Source organism: Furipterus horrens, unplaced genomic scaffold (genome assembly GCF_987537825.1).
Source record: "Furipterus horrens unplaced genomic scaffold, mFurHor1.1.pri manual_scaffold_3, whole genome shotgun sequence".
NCBI lineage: Eukaryota > Metazoa > Chordata > Mammalia > Chiroptera > Furipteridae > Furipterus > Furipterus horrens.
This window is the reverse complement of record NW_028327173.1, coordinates 105,208,639-105,231,399: the sequence shown is the minus strand read 5'-3', so window position 1 is coordinate 105,231,399 and position 22,761 is coordinate 105,208,639. Positions and strand designations below refer to the sequence as shown.

Below are 22,761 nucleotides of genomic sequence, written 5' to 3'. Positions count from 1 at the left end.
AGGGGACAATGGGATAGAATTGGGTCCATCTTATAAAATTCTAAATTAGTATTTATAAAAGATACAACATGAGGTCTAGGATACACCTTAAAAGTACTTCTGGGAGCAGGAATACAGAAAGTGTTAGACATAACAACACTGGCAAAATAGGGATGATTAATTTATGCAAGAGCTCATTTTACTGTGCTCCCCTTTTGTGTGTATTTGACATTTTCACAATAAAATATTTTTTTTAAAATTCAAGATCACACTGCTCCTAGGAATTCTCAATCACAGTACATTTACATTTCTATTCATCAACTAAGACTGTGAGGTCAAAGAAGGATTACTTTCTTATTCATCTCTGTATCCTAGCTCCGGTACTACATATAATCCTTATAAGTATACTGAATAAACGAGGATCAGAAAGAGTTTGGGGATCACTGAGAAGAGTTTCAGTGGTGGGAAGCTGAGATGGGCTAATGAATACAATGTACTGCTTCAGGGAAGTGAATGGGGGGAGAGGTGGTGTTGTCACCTGAAATCAGGAGGCTAAACTAGGCAGATAGCTGAGGTAGAAAGGTAAGGTTTATTTTATTTTTAAAGATTTTATTTATTTATTTATTATAGAGAGAGGGGAAAGGAGGGAGAAAGAGAGGAAGAGAAACCTCCATTGGTTGCCTCTCACTCCCTTCACCAGGGACCTGGCCCACAACCTGGTCACATACCCAGACCAAGAATCAAACGGCAACCCTTCGGTTTGTGGGATAACACCCAACCTACTGAGACACACCAGTCAGGGCAAAAGCTGAGGTTTAGAGTTAAAATGGTAGAATCAGGAATAGAAGCCTATGACAATTATAAAGCAAGAATCAACAAGTCTTAGAGGGTGTAGCTTTGATATAATAATGCTAATTTCCAGGAATCAAAGCTATATGAAATACAAAGATTGGAGACCTCTCACAATGGTAGAGACCTCCAGCTCACCTCATCATAGATACTCTCAATCTCGTTGAGTAAGCTCTTAGACCTCAGGACCTTGGTGTCATTCTGTTTAAAGTTGATGCCCTGGTGGTCCAGAGACTTCAAGTAGTATTTCTCATTTTGCTCTCTCCAAACCTTGTTAAAGCCTCTCTGAGCTTCTCGCCATTCTTCCTCTTTCATCTTCAACCTAGTAGGATGTGGAGGTGGGGTGGAAACAAGGTGGAGAGTCAAACTCCCTGAACTGGAATCCTGACTTTGCTGTACTAGCCACAGAAGACTATTTCCTTACCAATGAAATAAAGAAGTGACAAATAGGTCACACTTATTTATTCAAAAGTCAAAAGATATATGTAATAGGTCTGTCAAAATTATTGGAAACTTAATAAATGTTATTCAAACCAATCTTTAACTATAACATGAGGAAATTACTCATTCAGGATTTTGGGGAAGTAATTTGTCCCAAAGTCAGAAATCCTACTTAGAACAGTTTCTTCTCAAACAGCATTCCATGGAATAGCCTTAAAAGAAGCAGTTCTCATCCTTGGCCAGCCAAAACAAAGTTAAACAAGTTTCTTTGTTACAGAACCTCTAAGAATGTTTACTATGCTAACGTAAATGCAAAAGTCCAAGAGCAGAGAGCCTGCACAGAAATATTGTTTTGGACACAGCCTGGGAAGTTCCGATGAGAACTGACCCTAAGCCCTCCAGAAGAAGAGAGGTGAGTAAAATAAAAAAACAACACATGAACTAAATATCTGAAAGTCAAAAGTTAAATGCTACTGGCAAAAAGTGAAATGACCTGTGGCAGCATTTTAGGGGAAGACTAGGGAGGAACACTAAAATTGGGGCATTTGTGCGACAAGAATTTCTTTTCACTAGGTGATAGATATTGAGTAAGGACCCAGATCTTAGCTGGGATTCACACTGTGGTCCAGAGCGCCGTGGACTTGGAAGAACTTGGAACTCAGCCCTGACTCGAGCCCCTCCTTGATGCCTGATCTCAGATGAGCACATAAGCCCCTCTACACCTCAGGCAGAAGGCTTATTAGGAGAAAGAATAAGACATTCTTGGTAAAAATGGCAATCTAAGTCTTTTTAAATAATACATATCAATTTTACAAAGACAGAGGGTGACTCTTCTTAAAAATCGAAGATGTTACAATGGTTAGTACTGAATGGCAAGAACATGAATAGTGGCTTTCTTCTTGGTTCTTTTCCATACTTTAAAGCACCGCCTCAAACACAGAGCATTCCACTATGGACTTTCAAAGTTTGTCCTCTACTGTTGGTTACACAGAACCACATCAGGAAGCTCCACCAGCGCACTCTCTCTGGCAGCACATATACTAAAAATGGAATGATACAAAGAAGAGTAGCAGAACCCCTGAGTGAGAATAACATACAAATTCATGAAGCGTGCGCACATGAACACACACACACACACACACACACACACGTATTTTTAAAGTCCCACTATCCCATGCTGTACCTGATTTGCAACAACCAGGATGGGGAGAAATGGAGGTCCCATGGCAAAAAACAAGCTTTACTGAATTGCTCAGATACCTTTTAAGGACAATGGGGACAGCAATGGAGGGGTTCTTCCTCAGACCATCAATGATGTCAGCTGCTTTGTCAGCATATATCCTCTGGAGTGCTTTCCGATGGATGACTTCTGATGTGCCCCCAAGGGTGTTGTCCAAGCGAAACTTGGCTTGTTCCTCAGCAGACAGGCGGGAGAGCTTCTTCTGTATTGTTTCCAAAACTCGAATCGTTGCCAGATTGGTCTCTAAAACTACATCAAGCTAAAGAAAAAAACAAAATGTGCTAAGGACTCAAACCAGAATAGAACAGTAGTCAGGAGTATTAAGTGAGGAGTAAAACTCCCTGCAATGGAATCCTGGCTCTTCTGTAATAGCCACTGAAAACTCTTTTCTTACAAGTAGGGATAATAGCACCTACTCCCATAATATTGTTTTCTGGATCAAAGCATACAATTCACATAAAGGGTTTTGTGCAATGCCTGGCACATAACAAACATCAATAAACAATGAATAAGTGGTAGTCATTACTTCAACAACCACTAGTGTGCTTGGTTTAGGACTACTGATCCCAAACTAAAGGGACCTAACAGGAAGCAACCTCACAAACACTATTCCCTGAATTTTCCCAAATTGCTAAGATGTTACAAACAGTAACAACAACAACAACAACAACAACAACAACAACAACAAAAATCCCAAAGAGATTATTCAAGATGGTAACTCTTAGTCTCATGAGAAAATTTTTTCAGGGTAACTTGAAATATTTAAATATTTAACAGCCTTGTTCACATCAGAGCAGAGACTATCATTCCTTAAGGACTTCAATGTTATACGTGTGGGGACTCATTTAAATTCTTACTGAACTCCTGGAACTTACTTTCTGGCAAGGGCCTAGTGTGACCTGGTTAAGGATATGACTGGCAGCCTTTGAGTTAACTTTATTCCTAGCCTTAACACAAGATTCTCTAAATGAGAAACAAACTAAAGTAAATGAGCAGTCTCAAGGGCCTATGACCAAATGTCTATAGAAGTTTCCCTAAGTTTTCTAGTTTGGGGACTTGTGGTAGTCATTTTGTCAAATATTTCTGCCCCTTCCCCCCAATTCTGGACAAAAAGATGGACTGAACTTCCTGGCTCCCTTGTGATTAGATAGGACCATGTAACTAGTTCTGGCAAATATGTTGTGAATAGGTGGGTCAGAGTAATGTTTGCTACTTCCAGGCTAGAGCATTTAAGGGTACAAGACCCTTCTGAGAAGTCTTTTTTCCACCAGTGACTGGCAGCCTGGATCCCCAAGTAATTCTGATGAGCAGAATTCCCTGCTAGACATCAATGCACACGTAGCAAGATCAAGGAATAAGTCTGTTTCTTCAAGCCACCAAGATTTGGGGAATGTCTGTACTGTAGGATCACTCACCTATCCTCATATATAAAAGAATATTCCTTGGAAACCACTGTATTGATAAAAGATTTTCAGAAAGGAATGCTCCTTCAAACTAGCCCATCTCACCCAAGTCTAAACACATACACACACACATACTTCTGTCACCTTTATTCCTATAATCACAAGTGGGAAAATGAGGATGTTGTCCCTCATGTGTATTCATATCAGTTGAGAACAGGAATATCCTATCAAAAAAAGATGTTAAATCTTTGCTTTCTAACTCATCTACCCGTACTAAACATACATAACAAAGAAATGCTTTCTTTAGCCTGATCAAATTTTCCATGGAAGTTAACATCTATCATGATTTAGCTTTCTGCAAATGACTGAAGCTCCTCATAAACCCTGGGGCAGAGATGGCTAATCACCTGCCAGAGGCCAAGCAACCCGTGGTTCTTCTTTTATAACATGCCAGAGACAAATGGAGTGAATGTGGGGGTAACAGGCAGAGGGCTAAATCAATATAGGTTAACAAAAGAGAAAGGTATCACCCATCCACAAGGATAAGCAGGGCCAGTTTTATATAACAAATATATTAAAAATGATACATGTAATTTTACCTCTTTAGACACATTTAACATGCCTTTTTCTTGTTGATAATATTGGTGAACATGGGGAATTCAGAACCCATTTTCAGTACTCCCACTCTTGGCATTGGAGCTGTACCAGCTCATTTATTCACTCAAGCTCTTCCCTTCCCAACTACTTTAAAATAAAGTCCCTACTTTAACTTTCTTTCAAAGGGATCCACGTCAACAACAGAAATATGAATGAAAAAAGAATACCAGTTCTAACAAGAGAGCTCATTTGCTAACCACCTGCTAAGAATAATACACTTTAAAATAAGTAATTTTAAGGAGCTTCAAGAAAGCCTAGTAGGACTTAATATGGTACTAAGTTTATTTACCATGTAAAACATAATAACCTTTAAAATGGCATTAAAAATTCAAATTATTCAGCTATGGATAATTTCAGCTAAAAGGGTTAACATAGCCTAGATAAGTCACATTTGCTGTCAAAATATTAGTAACATATTTGACAAGCTCTTAAAGCATGGTAAGTGTAAGCATTTACCATAAAAGAACATGAACCTCTGAGTCTCCAGTCTTAAAAGTCAACTGTCATAGATAGGTATTTAAGATAACTTATTTAGCATCTCTCATTTTCCCAAACTTCAATGATAAAGGAGCTTATACCTCAAAGCGTTCATCTTCACAACGATAGATATGTTCTTCATACTGAGTTTTCTTTGAACTAACAAAGGTGGAGTCCTCAGACCAGGAAGGGAAGGAAACCCAGGTATCATTTAAAACCTTCGGGTAAAAGAAGAGAAATTGAACAAAAGTATAACAAAGTTTTCTGGTGATTAAGCATTCTCAATAAAAAGGCAAAACACTAGGGAAAGGAAGAACATTTAGCATTACAAGCTTCACCTTTAGCAAGTTTACAAAAGATATTAGATTAAGGAAAAGGTTCTGAATATAAGTGTAAAAGTTTTATTTTATTTTATTTTTTTTTTGAAAAAAGACAGAAAGGGGTCTTGATGTCCTCACTGATATGAATTCTTGATCCCTGAGACCATTCCCTTCTATAGAAAGCTGAAGATTCGGGTTTGCTTTTTTTTGGGAAAGGCCTTACCTCTTTACAGAGAGGAGTCCGTCCTGTACACTTGGGCTGCTGGTAACTCTTTGGGAGGGCTCGGTAGCTGGACCCCAACCGTTTACAAGAGGCGTAATCTATCTCCATGGCAATGCCTTCTGTGGCTCGTTCCTTTGGAAAGGTTTCCAAATGTACAGACTCCTTATAGCCCAGAAAGTTTTTAAACCAATTAAACAATTCAGGAAATTTCCTGAAAAATCAAATGAAAAACTGGTGAGCAATTAGAAGTATGATGCACTTATCCTGAGGTATGACTACCACTACTTGGTGTTGGGTCAGAATTCCGCTACCAGGGACAAATTCCAATGGCAATTATTGCTTCCGAGCATTTGGCTTCCCTGGTGCTCTAAGGTCAGTTAAAGTGGTGATGGAAGAGTGCACTTAAATCAGACAAAAGCAGCCATTCTTCTAATCAAGAATACTATTTCAGTATTTGGATTATTCTTAGGTTGTCAAATATAGTCAAGATTCTAAAACCCTGGAAGAGACTGGTCTCTGTAACCATCCGACACTGATCAGTGGATTGCTAGTCCTGTCCGATGCCCTTTCTATTTTTCATCTCTAGAGTTGAAATAGAAGACTTTCCAGAAGACTTTTGACAGGCATTTTATGAACCAACAAACCTACCACAATCAAATTAATTTTGCCTATCATATACTCTCACAAACTAAGTTTTATTTTACTTCCACATCATGTATCAGGGCTAAGCCCCCTCAACTCTACTTACCCCAGGAAAGGAGAGACTAACTGCACAAGCTCAGCCCGCGAGATAACCTCTTGGTTAAAGATAACAAGACAGCGCAGGAAATTTTCATAGGCCTCTGCGCTCCGAAGAGCCTTTCGGACCTTATGGCGACAACCAGAAGAGAAATGGTTAAGTGGGGAATGAAGAGATACTGAATCACTTTTATTTTTATTTTGTTTTAAAGATTTATTTTTAAAAATATTTTTTTAATTTATTTTTCGAGAGAGGGGAAGGGAGGGAGAAGGAGAGGGAGAGAAACATTGATACTGAGGATTAAACCAGCGATCTTTTGCTTTGTGGGATGATGCCCAACCAACTGAGCCATACCAGTCAGGGTGATCCCGGATCACTTTTAAATGATTAGGGAAGTTTGAAGTTATTTGATAATACTAAGAAATTAATGTTAGTTTTTCCAGATGTGATCATAATTATGTTTGAAAAAAGGCTTTATTTTAAAAGGAAACAGCCCTGGCTGGTGAGGCTCAGTGGGTTGGCGTGTCATCCCATGACCGAAAGGTTGTGTCCAGGACATGCCTAAGTTATGGATCCCCAGACAAGGCACAAAGGGGAGGCAACCAATCATGCTTGTTTCTTGCATCAATGTTTCTCTCTCTCCAAAAATGCAATGAAAAAAATGTCTCCAGGTGAGGATAAAAAAAGAATACGTAGTAAAAATATTTATGAATGAACTAATGTAATATGTGGGATCTGTCTGCAAGTAATCTGTGTGGAGAGTACACATGAAAGAAGTACTCTGGCTAGCAGCTGGGTGATGGGTACATGAGGAATCAGTTTATTGTTCTCTTTAATTTCACCTATGTTTAAAATTTTCCATAATAAAAAATTTTCAAAATGAGATCCTGAAGTAAGACATTTATCTTCTCATATGCTCGATTCTCCAAGCCCAAATCAGAGTCACTCAAGCTTTTGTTTCCTCGCCTCACAGATGTTTACAGCAAGAATCTTATCAATACTGTTGTCAAACTCTGGTAATCTTACATAATGATTCTTTTAAATAAGATACTTGTGTCCTCTGACCCAACCCTTTTCCTCCTTCCATTTATAGTATAGTAGTGGATCATTTTAATATCCAAAAACCGAAAAGTGTTCAATGGCATAGACAAAGTAACTAGCCTGTCTAGATGAACAAGCTGAAGTTTCAATTTCGGTAATAAATATTTAGCACTGTGCTCTTTTAATGAATGGTCACACCCCTTCTATGGGGGATAGGGGGCTAAGGGGACTAAATGGTAATGGAAAAAAAAAATACAAAAAAGAACTGCCCCTTCTCCAGGCTCCCATATACTTTTTCATAATTACCAATCAGTAGATACTATATGGAATATGTACATTCAAAGCCAAAGATAAAAGAGTACTTCACTATATTTATTTTTAATTTTCATTAACCTTTAAACACAGAGAATAGCGTAATGAATCCCACATTCTCACCCAGCCTTAATCATCAATATATAATAAATTTGGTTTCATTTATACCCATTTCCCAACCAATGAATTTTAAAGTGAATTCCAGACATTTTGTTTATACCTAATTCAGTATATATTCAGCATCTCTAAAAATTACTCAAAAACAACAACAAAAAAATACCATCACTTTTTAAAAACTAAACTTACTTAGCTCCCCAATCCCACTTCTTCCTTGCCATTTGTTAGTTGTGACCTGGATTTCTACATTTGCCTTAAAAGCATCAAGTGCCCAAGCAGCCCTTGGAAATGATTCAAGTCAGAGCCAAGGGCTCGACTATTTTGCAAAACAGCTCACAGAGGCATGGCAGGCTAATGAGAGATCAAAAGGCACCAACCATGGAAATGCTAAATCATTTGCTTGTTTGTAAAAACCCAAAATTGCAAGACAGGGTAAATAACCAGCAGATCAACCCAAGCTGGCTCCTGCCAGTGAGAAGTCTGACAGTTGCCAGCAACTTTGATTTAAGTAGCCTGCTAATAATCAGGTTGACTCCAAGGAGGAAGTCAGACACATGACAAAGGTCAAACTAACACACCCTAAAACACTGTTCACACCAGTGATCACCATCTCAGGCTGCTCATCAGAATCACCTGGGGAGCTTTGAAAACATACAACTAAATCAGAATTCCTAGGAACCCTCTATGTGATACCGCAAATAAGTAACACAAGCAACTAGAAGATTACAAGTCATTTTAAGTTTTCAACAACAGGTGCACTGACACTGCCTGTCCTGCATTGTATAGACCTGGACACCTCCAACAGGGAGCTCCAAACACCTTTTGAGAGTATTTATCATTATGCATTTTGTTAAAGCTATCTTCCACGATGGAAAATGCTGTATTTTGCTGCAACCTATTTCACAAAACCAAAGCAGATAATGCTACCATTTCTTTAGCTGTACTAATCTAGTAGACTGAAAGGACCTACAACTCGGAAACCATGTTAAAGAGTAGAAAGTCCTAACCAGCTTGATGATTCTAAAAATAAAAACCTTCTTGGGGGATGGGGTAATTTTCTTTTGGCATTAATGGCTGATATTAAATCTAATTCATTCATTCACTCACCTTATCAAAAAATAATGATTCAGTTCCTACACCATGCTTGCTGGCATCTGCCATAGAAGAATCCTTTAGGTTGAGTAGTTTGGGTTTCTTCTGCGAAAGAGAAAAATATACAAATATGTTAAGATTCAAAGGGTGAATTCCTCTGAGTATTATTTTCATGTGTCCAATGGTTTCCTTATTAACAACTGCTGATTAATAATTTGCAACAAGTGAGAGAATTCAAGTCACTAGCTTGCTTTATATTCTACAAGATTTCTAACTGTCTTCTCTCTTTCAGTTTTCCTGTCAGTTTTTTTCCCAGAGGTTCACATATCATTCTACTCCCCAAATATTCTCTTTACGAATGGTCACAGAATTAATATCCTTACTGTTTCCATGGGCCAAAAGTAACTTTATTTGGGACATAAATGCCATTGCCTTGTATTCCTAGGTGTGAAGGCAGAAGAGACTGTAAAAGGAGCTGCAGTATATTGCCGAGAGTGGACAGAAATCAATCTTTAACCTTTAATTATAGTTCAATTTAAAAATTCATGAAAAGAGCATAGCTTATTTTCCTAACAGAAGGAATAAGTATCTTGTCAGCAATATCCACTCAGACCAATTTAAGACTGCTCTTTCAGGGTAGAATGCCACGTGAAGGCGGAGGCAAAGATCGAAGGGATATATCTACAAGCCAAGAAATGCCAACAACTGCTGACAAACACCAGAAGCTAGGACAGAGGCATGAGGTGGTTTCTCCCTTAGAGGTCTTACATGGAACCAACCCTGCCAACACCTGATCTCAGACTTCTGGCCTCCAAAACTGTGAGAATAAATATCTGCTGTTTTGATGCCACTAAGTCTGTGGCAATTTGTAACAGCAGCCCTGGGGAATTAATACATTATGTGAATATGTAATGGGCCTGTAAGTGCCTGGTGGTTCCTGCTGTTCTCTCCACCCAACGTACACATGAGGTCCTACTTGTTTGGGGGTACATCCTTAGCTTACTGAGGGAGGCACTGCCTTCACAGACCCAGCAAGTCCTTCCCCAAGCCCTCTCCTTACCTCAAGCATGACCAGGGGGTGGGGTAGGTCTCTAAACACACATTCAAGATACTGAGTTCAGCCAGAGTGGCTCAGCCACAACCAAGAGAACTGACCCTCTTGTTCAGACCACAGACCCATTAGGGTGGGGAAAAGAGAAAGCCTGCCACTTTTCTTTCTATTCCACTTTTATTTAGATTGCACTGAAATTTTTGTGGGGAACTGGATCTATTTGCTGAGTGAGGAATCATTTGCATTTTCAAAAGCCCAGATTTCTACACTTTTTGGTCACTCCACGTTCAAAATATTTGCTAAATCTACACATCACCCGTGATTCTCTAAAAGCAGTTTTATAACATTCCCCAAATGGAAAGCCAAAATCACCTGTCAGGAATACAAGTAAAAATATTAAACTAAATAAGTATAAAAACAAAACAAAAAACTGCTCTTTCAAAGGGAACAAACAGGCCATGACATAATTGTCAGACAAGAACTTTAAAAAGCAACATCTCAACTACCTGTAAAGAAACACAGACTCTGGAAGAAGTAGCACATTTACCTTTACCACTCCAGAGCTCACTTGCTGAGAAGCCATAGCCACTGCTCACACTGCCTAAGCAGAAAGTAGGGAGGGAATTCTAATCCCCAATGTATTGTTTCCACGTGTGGGTAATCGTGTGGGAGAAGACTGGCTCATAAGTAGAGCAGATCTGCTGACCTGATTCTTGCTACCCATATAATGTTTTACTGAAGAAGTAGAAACTATTACAAACACAGTCCTTCAAAAGTATCAACAACAGCTAACATAACAGTCTTTGTAGTTATCTGCTTCATCACCAGTCATCTCTTACTATTAGAAATTCCATTAGCCTTTATTCTTTAACAAAGCTCTGCAAACATGCCTCTCTTCCATGTTATGGACTGCTTTAAAATTTACTGAAGCAACACTCAGTCCCTACACTTAGCTCTCTTCACATCAAAAAGTAAGGGAGCAGGCTCAGCTTTCTGCAGGCACGTCAGCACTGTTTACTATAACAAGAAGCATCAGGTGATCATGTGACAGGTCACTAATAGTAGTTTAAGAACTCCTCCTGCTCTGGCAGAAAGGTCCTACCTTGGAGATTAAGAGGATATAGATAAGATCAGGCAATCCAACAAAAAATCTTGGGCAAGAGAGGCCTCTAGATCAGAGATTTCACAAAGTAGACACTTTACTCATAGAGGAACCTCAGAGACAACTGACTTGTATCTGAAACAATTACCAAGCTTAGTAATCTTTCTTAGCACAAGGCAGGTTTAAAGCATCAAATCAGAAGAAGGAAAATTTTAATAACTCAGAAACCCTTGGCAAAAAAACAAAAAACAGATGACAGCTAAAGCAAAGAGAGAGAAAATATAGAGAAAACCAATAAAAACTCAAAAAAGCATAATGATCTGAGTAATAAGTGGTATTCTAATATTCTTTTGCAAAGCCAGATAAACTTTGCATTGAATTTCTGTGACACGCTCCTTCACTCAGAACATCCAGGATCTAACTGTCTACACTCATATGGTAAGAACACAGGACCAACCCTAGAATACCTATCCACTAAAATTGCTCCTGAAAATACAAGTGAGCAGCCGCTCCTCACCCTCACCTTCACTGGAGGGGTGGTTCCTGTCCCAGAATGCCTCCGGATCTGGCAGCCATTCTGGCTGGGCCTCTGTGGCTTGTTGTTCAGCTGGGGCTTCTTCACAGTGCCTCCATGGTCATTTCTCACAGAATCAACCTTCTCTGCAGTTGTTTTGCTTAAAAGCTAATTAACACACATGGAAGAGATTAATGCTCTCATCAAAGCAAGTATCATTTAGAAAAAGTGACTTTCTGATGTTAGCTTCCTAATTTATCTAAGATAATAATTCTAAATGGCATAGTTCTTCTAAATAAAACTTACCACAGAGCTGTTGGCATCTGGTAAAAACTGTCCGAACTCTGACAACAGATCTTCCTGATTTTTAAAAAGACGAGCCACCTGGGCATAAACCTCCTGCTCAGTCAATGCTGGAGTGTAGTTTCCTCCAGCTTCCTTGGCATTTCGCTGCTCTTTCTGATAAATTGCAAATGGGAAGAGGTAATATTGGAGGGGCATTGTTTTGAGTGAATTACTCTTGCAACTTTTTTGAGTTGTCTGATAGGAACTCTGTACGTTATCTACTTGGGCTGCATTTAAGGAGAAAGTCTATAACCTTAGCAACTGTTTTGACTACAAGCTTTAAGTAGAGAAAGAAGAGGAAGATGGTGGCCGACAATTCCTTTTAAAACTAGGGCGGTTACTGTGTGAATGTGCAGGGGACCACTATCAATTGATAGAACACAGAACATTAGAGAAATTTCTCCTCCTTCTATTGTAGATTAACTTTACTGCACAAGTCATCCTCTAAACTTCCCACATAAGTAAGTACTCATTTCACAGGGCAGTAACTTTAAAAATCCTAACTACCTGCTACAAGGCAATTAAAGTCAGGCAACCAATGCTTTATAAATACTTATCACAGTTTCTAACTGGTTCAACTTATTGGACTAGATGCCCTCAGAGGGTGACCTTTTTAAGACAGGTTGGAAGGGCAACTCTCTTACCTGATATGTGTGCAAGATCTCCAGGAATGCTTTGTAGATGTCTGGTTGGCCCTGGAACCTGTTCTTGATCTTATTAACATAGTTGATGGCATGATTAAACTCCACAGGCTGATTGTTCTGCAAGGATGGGGCCGTTCCCAACGAGATTGTCACTGGTGTATGAGGTTGGACAGGTGGAGAGCGTGGGGATGCATATGGTGGGAGTGGGGGGGTCTGCTGGCTGGCGGGAGTATGTGCTTGTAGTTGGGAAGGCTAAAAAGAAAAAAGTCTTTATTTTTCTCAGGAATACAAATGGTTTGACACAGGAAAAAAAGCTCAAACTAAAGGGAAACAAGGTGTTTGATTAACTTATTTATTCATGCTGGCCAGGCCATTTCAGCCCAACTCAAATCACAATGGGCAGGGGTAAAAAGTGTAGAGGGCTCACAATTCTAATACAAATATTTTAGTCTCAAAATTTCTAAATACAGCCCTAAAAGTAGATACAGGGAAGAACTTTTCATATGCAATTTAAAGCACACTAGCCCAACAGGTGCAAACAGAACAGGAGAAAAAACACCCTCATTCTACATGCACTGTATCTTTAGTGTCAAAAAAGACACTTCACAATGTTATAGTAACTCCACATCAAAGTCTTCTACACCAACTTAGTCCAACAGAACTCTCTGAGATGATGGAAATGTTCTTTATTTACACTGTCCTGGATGATACCCATGAGCCGCATGTAGCAAGTGCCACTGAAAAACTGAATTTATTTTAATTAATTTAAATTTAAATAGAGAATTATGTGGCTAGTGACTACTCTATCAGACAGTGCAGTTCTAGACCTAGAACATACTTGATCATTACCATCACTGTCGTCAATAGCATCTTCTGCTTATCTTGATATGACCTAATCTGGTAAATGGAGTAACTTCTGTAAAATGATGACCATGCAGGCAGGAGCATAATCTGATTATAAGATGACCACTTCTGCCTGTGCTGTCAAAGTACCACTATACAAGCAAAACTGCCGTCTACTGGGATCCTCTTGGGGTCAATAAGCAGAAGTTAGGGACAAGAGAGTCTGTATAGGTTGTTGACGTCTTGATTTAAACAGATATCTAAATATGCGGTATGTAATTGTGAATCATTTTATAGGAATGTGACTACTAAACCTTCTCTGATGAAATCACTGTAATATATGTATCTAGGCTTACATAAAGGGGAAATGTCAAAGGAGGGTGCTTTCTAGAGATGCATTTCATGTGATGCAAAATGTTTCAAGTGCTCACCTTGCTGACTTTGGCAGGTGGGGGCTGAGGAGCTGGCTGGGCAGGAGCTGGGGCTGACTGGGTTGAAGGCTGGGAAGGATGCTGGGGTGGTGGTTGAGGCTGGGGCTGGATGCCATGGGTGGGAATCTGATGAACCTGGCCAGGAGTTGTCACGTTCACCATGTCATTGGTCTGCACCTCAATCTTGTAGCCAGGGGGCAAGAAGGTATTGAAGCCCATAATCAGGTCTGGGTGACCTTTGAACAGCTGGGACACACGACTTATCACTCCTGGAGTGTCAATGCTGATTTAAAAAAAAAAAAAAAATTTAGAAGTGGCAAGATTGAAAAACACTCCAGTAAAAAAGAAAAAAATTTCATATTACATTACATTTTCTAAAAGGAAAACAGATAAAAAATCAACTTGCATATTACAAAATTAAGCACACACAAAGAAAGCTGAAATTTCAAAGACATTTACTTCATATTCAAAGAGATCTGGTCACAATTTTGAACAGAGTATACATTCATGGTAACTGACCTATCAAGGAGATACTCAGATAAATCTAAAGCTGCAATTTCCATGCAAGATCCAACCTATGATACACCAGAATAAATCATCACATATCTATATTGTTCAGATTAGTTAGCTATTCTCTCATAACAGTGAATCATGCTAGAATATTACTGTATCTTAAGTCAAAGAGCAAGTCGCCTAATCATTCCAGTCTACTCCCTTGATTGAGGTGAAGGCCTAAGAAAACTTCAGTTAAGAAAAATTTACCAACAGGGAGAAGACAAAAATCTAGGGCCTATAATTTTCATCAATAAATCAATACATAAAATTAAAGCATGACTCTGAAAATGAAACCCCAAAAGGAGATATCCATTATCTTTCAGGAGATGAGAATAAACTATATGTTGCCTCCAAAATCAGCATTCCAAGCACAAAGCACAAACCACATATATCTTTTACCTTTGTGATTTAAATTCCTTCATGATGTCAAGGAAATCATTGTAGACCTGAGGCTGACTACCAAACTGCAGCTTCACCTGGTCAAGATAGGATAGCGCATCCTCCACCTGAGGCAAGTAATAAAAAGAAAATAAGCCAAAAATCACGAAAAAGAACAAATGATTTATACCTAAATAAAATTAATGTAGTAAGTGAAATAGAAATATATAGTGAACACACATGAAAATATTAAAAATTAGTATGGATACAAATAATAAAGCTCAAGCTTCAAATAAAAATCAACTCAAAATCTGTAGCCTTGCTTTGGATAATTTGAGAGACTGATTAGTGAAGAATACACATAAATATCTCATTCACTTATTCATTTCACAAATATGTACTAAAGCTACACATGCTATACCAGGCCCAACGTGGGGTACTAAAGAGTCAATGATAAGCCACAATCTCTGTTCTACAGTTCACTCACATCTAGCTGGGAATCCTAACACAGTGAGATAAGTGGGTAATCACTGAACACCCAGAAAGCACATGAGAAAGGCACAAAGGCTTCCCCAGGAAATAGGTTGTAAACTGAGTGTAAGGATATGAATACAATAGAAGTGAAGATACACGAAGAAAGTCAAGAGTAAACAGCACGGGCAAATATCCAGACAGGACCCCATCTAGTACTCTTGGAAAAATGCAAACAGTTTACTTTGGCTGGAGGATTTGTGGTGAAGAGAAGGAATGGTGACAGGAAGAGTGGCAAGAGAGGAGACAGAAGAGGAAGCAAGATGTGATCCTGAAAGGCCTTTAAAACTTGTTAGAAAGCACTTAAGCCCTGGCTGTTGTGGCTCAGTGGATTGAGTGCCGAACTGTGAACGGAAAGGTCACTGGTTTGATTCCCAGTCAGGGCACATGCCTGGGTTGTGGGCCAGGTCCCCAGCTGGGATGTGTAAGAGGCAACCAATCCATGTATCTCTCACACATGGATGTTTTTCTCCCTCTTTCTCCCTCCTCCCCTCTCTGTCCAAAAATAAATAATATCTTTAAAAATATTTAAAAAAGAAAGCAACTGAGATTTTTATTATCTGCATTTTAGTTTATTCAATTTGACTATAGTGCTAAGACAAATTGGTAAAAGGGCAAGATAGATTGAAAGGAGACAGGAAAACCAGTTATGCTCCAAGGCTAACTCACATGTGAACAATTATGGCTTGATTTGTAGTAGTGACCAAAGGAACAGGGAGAACTGGGTAAATTCAAAAGTTTTTTAGGACCCAGAAGTGACAGGAATTGGGGACTGACTAAATATGGAAGATAAGGGAGAAGGAGCATTCAATAAATTATAAATTATTTGAACATTCACAAAGAGGAACAGTTTGAAAGACTACAAAGTTATGAGTCTGATTTAGAACAACTTAATTTTTAGTTACTGAGGAGATATCCAAGGAAGTTACCTCCTAGGTATTTCCTATGTATTCTGGGATTATTTTAAATTATACAAAATATCAAGTTTACTAAAGTTTTTAAAATAAGCATCTGATTAGATAAGCTCTACTCTTGTAATATAGTGAAATAGAACATTTATGTTCAAATAAACTATTAAATGACATTTTAAGAGTTGCCCAAACTTCTATAACAGCCACAGTTAATCATGACTGAGTACTGCAGTGTTGCTAGAGCACAGAATATCTACTTGACCCACTCATTTGATGGTTGGTTTTTCTTTACTTTACAAATAATATGACAATTCCTCTTGAAATTCAATGAACTAATTCATATCCAGAACTACCCATATTGAAATGTTTATTAATGACAAGTTGTTATAACATAAAACTCATTAACTTTGCAGAAGGAAGAGACTTTAGGAGATACTTAAAAATAGCATTTACCATCATGTGACAAATGAGGACTTGTAAAAAAATAAACACCAATTAAAAATTAAAAAAATAAACAAGCACACTATGGTATCACATAATTACTACAGAGAGAAAAAGTACAGAAACCTAAAGGAAAAAAATTATATGTGATGATTGTATGTTTGGAAGAAAAGGTACAGGTCATAATAAATTCCTCTTTGAAAAGTAGTTATAGAATAATAACTATACTTAAGAAAACAACAACAGCATGATACCCACATTATGAGATACGTGTATTTAAAAATAGTGAGGAAAGTCTTTCATTACCTGAAGTATAGTTCAGAAGCAGGTATGCAGTTCTATGAACCACAACTTAGGAAAATATCATTGAGAACTAGTCATTTAGAAGCTACACATTTAAGGAGGCACTAGGGGAGACTCTTAAAGATGCTGATGCATTTTCCTGGCTCACTTCAACAGGAATTTATTAAGGTCCCCAACCTCCTGAAGTTCATGATCTTATTGGGGAGGGGAGAAAACACAAACTGTAAAAAGAATTTGCTAAATATATGCCAAATACCTATGCTGCTGTTATTCAATAAATAACTAAAATCACACCAAGAAAGCCTCAAATTATTCATATCTTCTTTGTCAATATGCCAAAGGCAAAAAAGTATAGACAGCGTTTATGCTTGAAATAACCTATGCGTTCTCACTGGAAACTTCCTTATTACAGAACATAAATGGGTTACAGAAGTGGATTCAAATGCTCGTAAAGCCTTTTAAGACTGATCCAAAGATGACAGGCAACGTGGGAATGCTGAATTAAATTACATGAAGGCACAAGAAAGCATTTCTCTCCTCATTAGAAAGAAAATGCAACAAGTTTCTGTGTTCAGAAATCACATTCAAGAGCTTCTATCTAAAAGAACAGAGCAAAAAGTCCTAACTTGACCCATAACTCACTTTATAATTCCAGGTCCAAAGCCCTTTCTTGCTTCCTTTACAGTTTCTATAAAACAGATAAAGCAGTCTACATATATCTGAGAGAGGAAGGTGAGTGAAAGAGGTGCTGTGTTTTGATAAGAGGTAGCTGACAAAAACTATAGTAATAAGTACATTTTCATTAGCTTAACAGTCAATTTATAAAGTATTTTGCAATATTAGACATTAACTGCTAAATACAGTATTAATATGGAATTAAATCACATCAAACCAATTTTAAAAAATATTTTCAGGGACTGGTAAGTTGCTAAGTCTATAGCAATAATACATTTTGGTACACAGATACCACTCTACAAGCAGAGAATAAAATGTTGTAAGGAAAACAACAATATAGCAAATACACATGTTCCCATTTCAGAGCCCCGAGTGAAGTTTCAGGCCCAAATAATTTGTACTCTTTAAAGACTATGCTTAAATACAGTCAACTCATTACTTAAGCTGATATAGACTAAATAAATTTTACAAAATCCTTCTATATAGCACAGCTTTAGTATGCTTTAGATTTAAGTATCATTTACTTTCTTTAGGCCAGTATTACACAAATTCCTGAGAAACCAAAGCAAGGAGGGCAGGGTCAGGGAAAACTAGACTAAGTATCAAGGAAACAGAAAGCTGAGATATTTGCTACACATGATGTGTTCTTCAAGGGTATACTGTTCATTCCTACCTGTAAGCTACTTGATATAATTAGGCTGACAGAACTCAATAAAGATTTGACATCTTATCTCTTTATAGTTCTTTAATTTTTATGCCCTGAATGTGAGTTTAAGCTTTATATAAGTGTAAAAAGAGAAAAACTAAAATCTAGAACACTTGCTACAACCATCACACATTAAAAAAAAATAACACTCAAATAAGCAGAGAGAGAAGGTTAGCTGGCAACACAAATTTCACTTCTCAACAGATGCCTCGTACATTTCAAAAGCACTGAAAACCTATGGCACATACTCAGCAGAACAGATGAAAACACTAACATTTCATTCAAAATTATAGTCTTCCCCGAACTTCCTCCGAAAGGAGCATGTGTTTTACTAAAGATGGACTTGAAGATGCCAGCCAATTCAGCTATTCATAACCAGGAATAAAGAATTACACCATAGGATAGTACTGGGCCCATTTACTGTACAGACTGTAGCCAACCACATGTACGCACAATTAAATGTTTATCATGGTAAGAATTAAGAACTAAGAGTTCAAAAGGAGGCATCCTATAAATGGACTTTATTGATACTGTATGAAAATGGCCCCTCAATCCTGATCTGTTTGAGCGCCATGCATTCATAAATTCTAGAAACGACTCTTGAATGTATTCTCTGGATCAGACACTGATGTTAAAGTTGGGAATCTTAATAGGTTTCAAAACAAAAACAAAGTAAAACTCAACCCCTGGTCTAGTGTGTTAAAAGCTCTAACGTCATTAATAACAGACTGAAGCCAAAGTTGCTTTCTATGAGAGAAACGTTTTTGATGGAAGGAAAAGAGCTGAACCCCACCTTGAGCCTCTGAAACTGCTGCTGTCCCTGCACTGGTGCAACTGGAGGGGCTGGATGAGCATGACTCTGGACCACCTGGCCTCCATGGGGCTGCACCGCTGTTGGGTGGTGATGACTGCTATGAACCGCTGCTATGGTGGGTCCATGACTGCCACCAGAGCCCTGTGGCACAGCTGAAACCTGGGATGGACAAAATAGATATAAGAAAGTTCAAGGCTGTGCATTCTTCCCCAAATGTGTCTGAAGAACACGTATACACAAAGATAATCAGAAACCCAAATTTCGCACAAGATGAAATTAGTGAAATAAACCACAGCCCATTCACCACAAAATTCCCTGCATTCTGTTATACATTATATAACTCAGTATTTCTCAAACTATCTGTGGTTAAACACCAGTTTTTCTTAAATTCCAATCTATCAAGGGCCACTGCTTTTATAAAATACAATAAAAAGGAATTACCAGAAAAGTGAAATAAAAAAATACATAAGCCCTCCCTGACCAGTGTGGCCCAGTTAGTTGGGTGTCATTCCACAAAGTGAAAGTTCTCTGGTTTGATTCCCTGTCAAGGGCACAGGCCTAGGTTGCGAGGTTTGGTTGCGGTAGGGGTACCTACAGGAGGCAACCAATCACTGTTTCTCGCTCTTCAAGAGGCAAACCAATCACTGTTTCTTGCTCATGTCGATGTTTCTTTCCCTCTCCTCCTTCCCTTCCCCTCTCTCTAAAAATGATAAAATAATAAAAGCTTTAAAAAAATATGTAAGCCCACAATTTTCATTATTGGATTTTACAGACATAAAATTACAATGTTGGCACTGGCTAGTTAGCTCAGTTGCTTAGTGTCATCCTAATACACCAAGGTCGCAGGTTCAATCTCTGATCAGGGCACATATAAGCAGCAACCAATGAATGCATACATAAGTGGAACAACAAATAGATGTTTCTCTCTCTCTCTCTTAAAAAAAAAAATCAAATAAAAAAACAAAATTACAATGTCTAGTTGCTATAAAAGTTTCTGAACACTAAATTTCTACTTATCTTATTACAGGTTAGTAAGAAACTATATACCTCAGCCATCTGTGGAGTACATTTTAAAGAGCACCGATATAGATGCAAATATTTTAACATTAAAAAATGTTCACAATCTAGCCCTGACTGGTGTGGTTCAGTAGATTGAATGCCGACCTGTGAACCGAAAGGTTGCCAGTTAGGTTCCCAGTCAGGGCACATGCCTGGGTTGCAGGCCAGGTCCCCAGTTGGGTGCGCGAGAGGCAACTGATCAATGTATCTCTCCCACACTGATGTTTCTCCCCCTCTCGTTCTCCCTCCCTTCCCCACCCCCAAAGATAAATAAAATCTTTTTTTTTTAAAGTTCATAATCTAATAAAGGGTAAGGGGGATTGAATATATAATGACAGAAGATTTGACTTTGGGTGGTAGGCACACAATGCAGAGAAATGTACACTTGAACCTGTATTAATTTTATTAACCAATGTCACCCCAATAAATTTAAACAGAAAAAATGTTCATAATTCATAAGTTGAATGTATTCATGTGTTTCACATGAATTTATAAACTTTAAAAAAATTAAAAACACATTACAAAGCAGTGTATATAATACAATTAAAAGATTTTATACCCTTGCCCTGACTGGCATGGCTCACTTGCTTGAGCATCGTCCCACAAAGTGCAAGGTCGCCAATTCGAATTCCAATCAAGGCACATGCCTGGGTTGCAGGTCTGGTTCCTTCGTGGGGTGCATGGGAGAGGCAACCAATTGATGTTTCTCTCCCACTTGTCCTCCCTTCCCCTATCTCTAAAAATAAGTAAGTAAACTCTTTAAAAAAAAAGATTTTAAACCGTAGATAAAATATATATGTCAAAATTATTTTATCTTGTGGTGGCAGGGTTAGAGAAGATCTTTATTTTGTTTGTTTAGCTTATCCTTATTTGCTACTTCCAAAACAAAAATTTCTTTCAGATTGTTGGTTGCTTGACCTCAGACATCTTTCTTTTCTATTTTCCCATTCATAATCATTCTCTCCTCTCATTCTCTTATAAGTTTAGGGGGGACATAAAAGCATAAGTGCCTTTCTTCCCATTTTAATTACAAGAAACACTATATAAAATTTCCAAAGCTTTTAAATTATTTTCTATTTTAGAACTGTTAATCACTACAGAAGACAACCTAAAGAAAAGTATACCTGATTTGTCACATCTCCAAAATAAGGAGAGTAAATAACAAGAAACTTTCTCTAAACAATTAAGTTGTGTACTACAACTTAAAAGATACCCCACCTCCCAAGTTCTCACAAATTCATAAAGATTATCCTGGGCAAAGAAAGAGAAGGGAGGAAAATTGAGCAACTACTTACAAATCCACAGAAACAAGACAATATACATTAGGAGTAAAAAAGAAACTATTGAGACAATTCTAAAAGCTCTAATATATCTCACAAGGGTTATTAATTCTAAGTTTCTAATTCCAACCTGCATCAGTTGGATGGGTTTTTATAAGACTCAATTGGAATTTATAATTATTTGAGAAGGCTCATTTCATATGAGCACATTATATGATAGTTTCTAATATAGGAAGCAATGTAACATCTCAAGTGTAGGAAACAATCATGAACCTGTTCAGATAAAAGTAATCAGCCAAGAAAATCAAGCAACTGTTCTTTCTTCCAAATCTTAACTTAAAGGTGTGATCTGTAGTAGTCTCCTGTATATGAAGTCTATGAAGGTATTATTCTGCTTCAAGGGTAACTCCTGAGGAAGTGATACACCTAAGGAATCACCATAACGTACTTGACCTGATTTTGATTGCTTTCTTATAATAACTAAAGAATGTGACACAAATTGTCAAACGGCTCTCAAGAAAAATTATACTAGTTTATATTCCCAGTACCAATCACACCTTCTTAAAAATCACTAACAAGTTAGGTTGAAGAAGTCCTCAGTTAAATAAATTATGGTTCAGATGACCTGGGATGACATATTATAAATGCAGTGATTTTTTAAAAATATGTTTTATTGATTATTCTGTTACAGTTGTCCCAATTTCTTTTTCCTCTGCTCCCCTCCAAGTACTCCCACCCCCCGTTAGTCCATGTCCATTGGTTGTGCATATAGTTCTTCTCAACATCTGCCTGTCTATTCCATTCCCTCCTACTAGGCTTCTTAATTCCTGTACCATCTCCCTCCCTTTCCCCCTTCCCCCTCCCTGCTAACCTCCCCCGCTATATGTTCCCCCTACCTATAGTTCTTTTTCCACTCTCGTTGCCTATTTAGTTTGCCTTTGTTTCAATTCCCTAGCTTCTGCTGTTGGTTGTTGTAATACAGTTTTCATTTTGATGTTCATAGTTTTGATCCTCCTTCTTCTAAACAAGTCCCTTTAACATCTCATATAACAGTGGTTTGGATCTGATGAACTCCTTCAGTTTGACTTTGTCCTGGAAGCACTTTCTCTGCCCTTCTTTCTAAGTGACAGCTTCGCGGGACAGAGTAATCGTGATTGTAGGTTTTTGCTTTTCATTACTTTGAATATTTCTTGCCAGTCCCTTCTTGCCTGTAGTCTCCTTTGAGAAATCAGTTGATAGTCTAATTGGGACCCCTTTGTACGTAATTCTCTTCTCTCTTGCTGCTTTT

The 22,761-nt window shown here is 38.0% G+C and overlaps 1 protein-coding gene and 1 non-coding gene across 2 annotated transcripts in view; one reads left to right on the top strand and one right to left on the bottom strand.

The window, feature by feature from the left end:
- Window positions 1–22,761, bottom strand: part of SIN3A (SIN3 transcription regulator family member A) — a 69,478-nt gene that overhangs the window by 22,789 nt on the left and 23,928 nt on the right. Inside the window, exons 3-14 of the mRNA XM_090269974.1 lie at window positions 19,114–19,293; window positions 14,775–14,881; window positions 13,821–14,103; window positions 12,547–12,798; window positions 11,864–12,016; window positions 11,567–11,725; window positions 8,906–8,995; window positions 6,338–6,456; window positions 5,590–5,800; window positions 5,148–5,264; window positions 2,530–2,768; window positions 967–1,150 (exon numbers count right to left, since the gene is read on the bottom strand). Of these exons, the coding sequence (XP_090126100.1) occupies window positions 967–1,150; window positions 2,530–2,768; window positions 5,148–5,264; window positions 5,590–5,800; window positions 6,338–6,456; window positions 8,906–8,995; window positions 11,567–11,725; window positions 11,864–12,016; window positions 12,547–12,798; window positions 13,821–14,103; window positions 14,775–14,881; window positions 19,114–19,293 (2,094 nt within the window). The remainder of the gene's footprint in view (window positions 1–966; window positions 1,151–2,529; window positions 2,769–5,147; window positions 5,265–5,589; window positions 5,801–6,337; window positions 6,457–8,905; window positions 8,996–11,566; window positions 11,726–11,863; window positions 12,017–12,546; window positions 12,799–13,820; window positions 14,104–14,774; window positions 14,882–19,113; window positions 19,294–22,761) is intronic.
- On the top strand, window positions 2,286–2,392 carry LOC150015635 (U6 spliceosomal RNA). Its single transcript, XR_016510225.1, has one exon. It is a non-coding gene; the product is annotated as a U6 spliceosomal RNA (small nuclear RNA).